Source organism: Mandrillus leucophaeus, unplaced genomic scaffold, assembly GCF_000951045.1.
Source record: "Mandrillus leucophaeus isolate KB7577 unplaced genomic scaffold, Mleu.le_1.0 Scaffold1039, whole genome shotgun sequence".
NCBI classification, from domain to species: Eukaryota; Metazoa; Chordata; class Mammalia; order Primates; family Cercopithecidae; genus Mandrillus; species Mandrillus leucophaeus.
The window spans coordinates 659,561-667,007 of record NW_012098532.1 but is presented as its reverse complement, the minus strand read 5'-3'; the positions used below and the strand labels follow the sequence as shown (position 1 = coordinate 667,007).

General features: G+C 57.6%; 1 protein-coding gene across 1 annotated transcript; it reads right to left on the bottom strand.

The window, feature by feature from the left end:
* Positions 1-359: 359 nt before the first annotated feature.
* LOC105539194 (uncharacterized protein CXorf49-like) lies at positions 360-6,789 on the bottom strand. The gene is given in 9 exon segments (XM_011979389.1): positions 360-659; positions 1,195-1,314; positions 1,815-1,968; positions 3,282-3,378; positions 3,935-3,980; positions 4,261-4,337; positions 4,879-5,035; positions 5,619-6,311; positions 6,313-6,789. Coding segments are annotated over 9 exon segments (2,121 nt in total).
* Positions 6,790-7,447: the final 658 nt, after the last annotated feature.

The following is a 7,447-nucleotide window of genomic DNA, read 5'->3' as shown; positions in this document are numbered from 1 at the left end:
GAAAAAGTATGGGGAAAAGGAGAACATCTTGGTGTACAGGTTGAGGACAGATGGGCATGAGATTGTCCGAGTTCACCCAGAATTGTGTTCCAGGTGGGCTAAAGTTCATCCTGTTACTGTGACCACTATGATCCTACGATTGCCATCTCACATCTCCGTGTGCAGTGCCCTAAGCCTCCACCACAGCCTGGACGGCCACCCTTGGGGACCCTGACTGGCATGCATGTGAGGAGACTCACACACCTTCAAACCCAGCTGGAGCCTGAAGGGGAGATGCTCTTTTCTGCCAACCGAGTAAGAGGTGTCATCCGGAAATGTACCAGTGGGATCTCTGGCACGGAGTGCAGGTGGAATTCTGCTCAGGGCTCAGCCTCAGCGGCTGCATCAAGGGCAGGCACACAGCTCAGCAGACCTCTGGAGCACGTATGAACTGAGTGGCAGGACAAGGCAGGAGGGGGACTAAGACTCTCCAGGCCGGACTCCACATTCCTCTTGGTGAGAGAGGAGACTTGAGGGAAAAGCAAGAGGGGGGCACTGAATAAGGGGAGAGGCTCGACCTCCTCCTCTCCACTGGGGCCCAGGTGGATTCCTCTAATCCGAGGAGCCTCGGATTCTGCACTTATTTCCCCTAGAAGTGGAAGGCTCCGCCCGACCATGGCCTGGAGTGTACATGTTAACAGCTCCATTATTGTGCGGGAAGTGGTCTGAATATGGAACCAAGGTGGTGTGCTGAGAGACGGGGCTGGCAAATCCAGCCGCCAAGGGATGGGTTCATGCCTTCCACAACTCCGTCCACAGGCTTCTCCCCTTCCACACCCTGTCGACCATGGCCCATGGCCCCCGGGCCAGTGTCTGGGGCTGGAGTTCTCACCCAACCAGAACCTGCATAGATGTCCCCGGTGGCAAAAACCCAAGCTGGAGAGTTCCTGACAGACTTCCTTTCCAGAGCCCACCCCGCTGTGTTATCCTCCCAAGAAACAACCATCTGTGTCAGGATCAAAGCCTTGGCCCGAGGAATCAAGCCAACCATCTCAGGCTAGGGATTTGAGGTGGATAGCGTAGGTCCCCACCACCGTTCGTTTCCAGGTCTGAGGCCTGTGATTGGCCCACCGCATGTGTGACGGTCCCCCTCACTGAGCTCACACCACGGGCCTGGCAGGGAGACACAGAGAGAGTATGGGGGAAGGCGGATACCGAACCCAACCAGCTGTCCCGGGGCAGTCCCGATTCCCCACTTTCCACCCTCACTGTCCGACCTGCCCGTGTCTCTGTTCGCTGGCATTGGGGCACCCTCCCATGGGAGCTCCCCAATTCCTAGATGAGGCACCAACCAGCGACTCTGAAGTATTATCACTGCACCCACACACGGGAGTGCTGAGACATCCCATCCATCCCGCGGAGGATCGGGAGCCTACTGTGGCACCTCCAGCATTCTGAGAGCCCCAACACCTGTCCCTGTGTTTGGGGATGTCCCATTCATCCTACTCCACAGCCTTCTAGGTGTTAGAATTGAACAACATCTCTTGTAAAAAGTGAACCCCAGCCCTGCTTTTGTGCATTCCATCCTTCAGGTATCCTTCACCACTGCCTCCACTCTGTCAATCAGCCCTTTCTCCCTCAAAGGACAGCACCCATGATTAATTTGATTCCCAAGCGGGTGCTTGCAAGGGCATGCTCAAGCAGGTGCGTGCGTGCACGTGCGCGCGCACACACACACACACACACACACACTAACCTTGAATGGTATCTGCATTTCTATTGTCTTCATCTGTTCAACATCCAGTCTCTTGGTGATGGGAGCTGGCAGAACCTACCCACACCTCCTCACTGGAACCGGAATCTGTGACCAAATCTGGGGCCTGCCCAGCCCAGGATGCCGGCTGAAGGAACGAGGCGATCTCAACTGTCAGGGAGGGTGAAGGCAGAACAGGGAACTCGAGGAAATCTCGTGTAACCTCGAGAGGCAATCTGAAAGACTGATCAGGGATGCAGAAATATCACGTCCACAAAAACCTGAGGCCTTGCGAGTGGTGGAACAGTATTTGACAGGGACCATCAAAGAACAGCCGGGCCTAGCATCCACACTTGCCCTGCCTAGTATCCACACCACCCTTGCCATTTTCAAATCAAGGGTATGGAGTCGACTGGCTGGAGAAGGGGCTGTTGGCCACCTATAGGACACCAAGGATGAGGACTCCACCTTCCGTGTAGCTGCCAGCGGGCAATTTCTACAAGGTTGGCCTGCAGGCACCAGAACAGACTCAGTGCCCCCACCTCTAACCAAGAGACTACCCTGCCCTTTTCTTCGGCACTCCACGTACCTTCCCTTTTGCTCAGCCACCCACTGGGATGTGGCTTGTGTCTCCACCTGGCTACTGAAACTAAGGAGGAGACCTGATGGGATTTGGTAACTGAGGTTCAAATATGAGGGCTAAGAGGAACTGAGGATGCTACCTGGTTTCTGGCCCAGATGACCTGACCATGTGTGTGGTGGCACCAGTGGGACATAATGGCTCCAGAAAGAGGACTGGTCTCCTGAGTGGGAGGATAAGCTCCAACGTGTTCCTCAACAGCACGGAAACCACCATGCAGGAAAGGCCACCGGCGTCAAGCCACAGGGGAGAGCAAGGACGTTCATGATGGAAAGGACGGTGACAGGGCAAAACTGAGACAGTGAACTGCAGGAGAAAAAGAGAGAAAGACCAGGGTTCTAGGAGGCCATCAGTTCCTGGAGAAGTGGAGGAAGGATAGCGCTGAAGAAGGGGACTTGTGAGACCCTGAAGTAAGAGGAGAAGAGGAGGGACATGAGCAGGGCATGTAAGGAAAAGGCAGGAAATGCTGCTGTGGCCAGGCAGGGCCCCCACAGCACCTAGACCCACGGCTCTGTGGTGAGCCCGAGTGCAGGGCTGCTGCTCAGAGGCCAACCCAGGTGCCCCGCAAGGAGTGGGCCCACCACAGAGCGCCAGGGGAACTGTCCTTCAAGTGTCAGGGAAGGGAGCAACACACTGAATCCCCCAACACTCCCAACAGTCGCAGAGGGCAGATCACAGACCACAGAATATGAGAATGACTTTATTTCAAACTGCTTTGAACTGCATTGGGAAGTGTGCAAATGCAGTGGAAGAGCGAAAGCCCTGGCTGAAGAGGATACGGAGGGAACCTGCTTGGCTGCAGCTCCAGAACTCCAAAGGTACCAGCTGCTCGTCTTCTAGGAAGATGCTGGCTCAAACCTGTGAAACAGAGCAGGCTCAGGGATGGGCTACCAGCCAGGGCCAGCCTACAGCCCTCCTAAGCTACCAGGATTGTGGGAAGGGGCATGGTGTGTGCCACACTCACTTCGAAGGCTCTGGAACTTGTCAGTGAGGAACTGCATGGCCGCTGAAACAGAGAGGCAGAACCGGGCACTCCAGACCCGGGGAAACAGAAAACCACCCCCTGCCCCTGTGGGGAACCACCTAGCTCTGCAATGCGAAATCCCACCAGCCCTGGGACTGACTCACCCACCCATCACCTGAATTAAATGTGGAAATGCCTTCTAAGTGGGAAAGTGGTTCTCAGGTGTTGGGGCATCCCAGAACCGTTCAGAACATGTTTCAAAGACAGATAAGTCAGCCAGTAAGCAAAAATCCATACAAGCCATACCAGGCAGCAGTTAAAGGGAAAACACATGTGGTATCTCTAACCGTCCTAAGAGAAGGAGATCTCTGTGACTTGTGGACCAAGTGTACACGGAGTTCAGACAACACATTGCTGTCTGTGCACACCCCTAGCTGGAAAGGCACAGAAGGCTCCAGGGCCAGGCTTTGCTTGGTTCTCTTCCGCAGAGGAAAGTCAGTCCCAGTGACGCCGCCTGTACCTGCAGCCCACCCCCGCCCCCTACGCCTGCAGAAAGACACTGCTGTCCATCCCTGCCCCGGCCAGGGCTCTGTCATACCTAATTGCTGTGTAAGGTCCTCAATTTCCTTCTGCAGCTGGATGCACTAGACTGGCAGACACCAGAGGAAGATAAATGGTTAGTCAGTTCTGGCCTGCTCTCTCTCCGGACTCCCTCTCTCCCCCAGGCCGTACAGCCCCCATAGCCTGCAGCCCAGTGGTGAGGTGGGTTGGCACAGAATCCTCAATGGAAAGGAGGCATCCTCTCTCCATGGGGAGTGGAAGGTGGAGGCGGGGGGTAGGGGGACGCAGAAGTCAGTTTAACCTGGACACGGATCCCACCATCTAGTGTGGACCTCTATTTCTAAGAGCCACACAAAACATTACCCAAGGACAGTCCTGGGCTCCCGGGGGCTGCTGCTGCCTTTCTGGTCTTGGAGAATGGACAGGTGGCTGCTGGTCACCTGAAAGAGAACACAAAATCCAGCTTCCAAGCCTCCCAGTGAGGTAGAAAAGGCCTAGCAGGGTCTAAAGTGAAGCACCGTCACCCTCTGCTGGCAACACGTTGCCCATGCTCTGCCCAGCAACTCCAACCCTCCCTCTGGGACTGTCTTCACTGTTTCCCAGTGTAAGCCCATGTGTACCTGTGGCCCCCTAGCATTGTGACTCTGAGTTGGACTCCAGCAGCGCGGCAGCCACAGCCAGGCCCTGGGAGGGCCAGTGTGGCTGAGCAGGACTTAACAGAAAAGGGCTCCGTACCACTGAAAGTCTCCTTCCAGAGTTGGAGTTTGGGGCGCTGCTCCAAATTGCCCCCTACCACACAAACCCCACTGAGAGGAGGATGTGGCTTAAAGCCAGTCCTGTCGACACCCCGTTTCCCGTGGGACAGCTGCCTGGGTGGGCAGGGAAGCCTGGGAACAAGGCTGAGCCCCCATAAGCGACAGAGCCAGAGGTTTCCCTCCCGACCCCTCTCCCCTCCACCCCTATCAAATCCGCAAGACTCACCGGAGGGTGCGTGGCGTGTGGGCAGGAGGCCTCCCAGGCTGTAGGCAGAGGGCTCTGAACGTCCCAGAAGTTGGGGAGCTCTGATGTTGGGGTCACCACTGCTGAATTCTCCATGATGCACAGACAGGCGAGGCAGCCCTGGCCTGTGTGTGGGAAGCTAAAACAGAAATGTCTGAGTCAGGCTGGCGGTGGGGGCGGGCAGTGAGTACAGGTGGGGAGGGATTGTGGTAAGATGGAGACTTCGGAGCCTAATCTCATTAGCACTTTCTCTCTCAGTCCCAGGCCAGGAGGCAGAGCCCAGCCAGGGAAAACACTGGGGATACTGAGATAGCCCGGGCCGCCTGCCAGGTGGGTCGGGCAACAGCTAGGGAAGGAGGAATCACGAAGTTGATGATCCTAGACACCCCAGCTTTGCAGCCCACACTTTAAGGGGTCACCTCATCCAAACCAGCTGCCAGCCCTGCCTTCCCTCCCAGCTCCTCCATGGAGGAGGGAGTAGAACCCCTGCAGAGTGTCCGAAGGCATGCCCATCACACACCAAGTGCTCCCCTTAACGTGTGCCTCTACGATTGGGCATTCCAGTGTCCCTGGGCTCCTGATGACAACCCTCGAGCAAGGGACAGAGGGGACATGGGTAAACAGGTGTGTGCTGGAAGAGAGGAGGCGTGGGGGGAGACAGAAGAGGAGGAGGGTGAAGAGGGAGAGGAGGGCGACAAGTCCCAAGGCCTACTCCCGTGGACCCTTGGGACTGCATCTCTATTTGGGTCATTATCTTCTCTGGCCACAGCCTGGGACTCCCTGGTCTTTCTTCCTGCAGGTTTCTTCCCAGGGTTGCTGTGCTTAGGCTTTTGGGGTTTCTTGGACATCCCGTGTGTCCCCACACCAGAGAATGGCGGGAAGGTGGCCGGCTCCGGGGGAGCAGCTGAGAGTCTCTTTCCGCAGGCAGGAAAGGCTCTCCCCGGAGCCAGTTGAGAGGCACCTCCTGGGGACTTCTTCCCCTGGGCCATCTTCCTCCTTGAAAGGCCCTGGGGCAGGGCCCCTGCAGTGGCAGCTCCTGAGCAGCTGGGCCTGGCCTCCACCTTTCCCCAGGTCCTGCTCTGTATTTTCTTTCCGGGAGAGTCCTCCAGCTCTCCCACAGCCGGCCTCTCCACGACTGGAGTGAGTCCGCGGGGAGCAGAGGTCAGGAAACGGCCCGGCACGGGCAGGTAACTCTCCTTGCAGTGGAAGCCTACGTGTCTGGATGTGTCTGCTGCCTTCTTGGGGCTGCCGGGCTTGGCCTGGCTTCCTTCGTTGCGGCGAATGCCCACCCTCATCAGTGGTAAGCCGCTGCTCTCTTCTGCGGAATCAGACACGTGGGTAGACGGCCCCGAGGGGTCTTTCGCCGAGGGCTGCTGGGGATCTACGCCGATTCTCCATCTACTCTTCTAGCCCCTTTTCTGGATTCTCCCAGGCCGGGCCTGGCCCAGGACCACTGAGGTGGAGAGGGCCGGCCTCCAGGTCCGCCCAAATGTCAGTGGACCCTTTGGCAGCTGTGCTTTCTGAGGACATGTGTCCCTGGATGCTGGGCAGCGGCACGATGGCAGCTGGCTCGTCAGTCAGGTAGGACGAGTAGTCCACACAGTCCCCTTGGTCGTCTACTGGGGTGTCAGGCCGGCCTTCCCAGCCCCAGAGCACCACCCTCCCCTGCTCTGTCAATTTGCTCTCACACTTGAAGCTGAAGCCCTCGGGATCTGTGAACCCGCTCTTGCCCTCACCCTCGCCCTTGCTGCTGTGCAGCACCCCCAAATCGAGGCCGTGGACATTCCCGTGGCCCCAAGGGGCTCCTGAAGTGGCCGTGCAGGTGCCAGCCTGCTCGCCACCCTCTGACCTGAAACTGGCCCCCCAAACGGACACCTAGTCTGGGGAGCTCATGGAGCCTGTCCGGGCAGCCTGGGCTGTGCGGAGATGGTCGTCCTGGTAACAGTGGGAGGGAAGAGCCAAGCCCAGCCAAGCCCAACCAAGGGGGCCACGCGACAGGAACAGCAAGGCCTGCAGGTCACCGCCGTCCTCACTCAGGCGGCAGTAGGAGATGTCCAGACAGCGGTGGCTTCTGTGCACCCTCAACGCCCGCACCGTGCCTTCTCATTGGTCCACCCTCTGTCAACAAGAGCTCCCTTTGTTTGGCGGGGCCTCTGGGCTGTAACCATCCGGACACTGGCTCTTGGTTTGCCCCGACGCCTGTCATTTGACTGGGTGGCTGCACTCCGGTAGGTTCTTGGGGCCAGGGCGCATTGGAGCTCTCCATCCATCTCTTTTTTCCTGTCCTGCCGCCTCTGGCGGCCAGGCACATACTTTCCAATGAGAGACACGTCTCTGAGCCCCAGTGTCCCATCTGTAAGGCAGGGGTCAATGAGAGAGCCGCCCCCAGCTCATCAGCTTGGGAGAGTAAATGTCATGATGCACGCCAATCACCCGGTGCACAGAGGAGCTTCAAGCCTCCCTTCCAGACCAAGAGGTAGCGCCCGATAGGAACATGGACAAGGAGGCCCACAGTCAAGAAACAGAAGTTTCAGGGTTGTTTCTGTTAGTG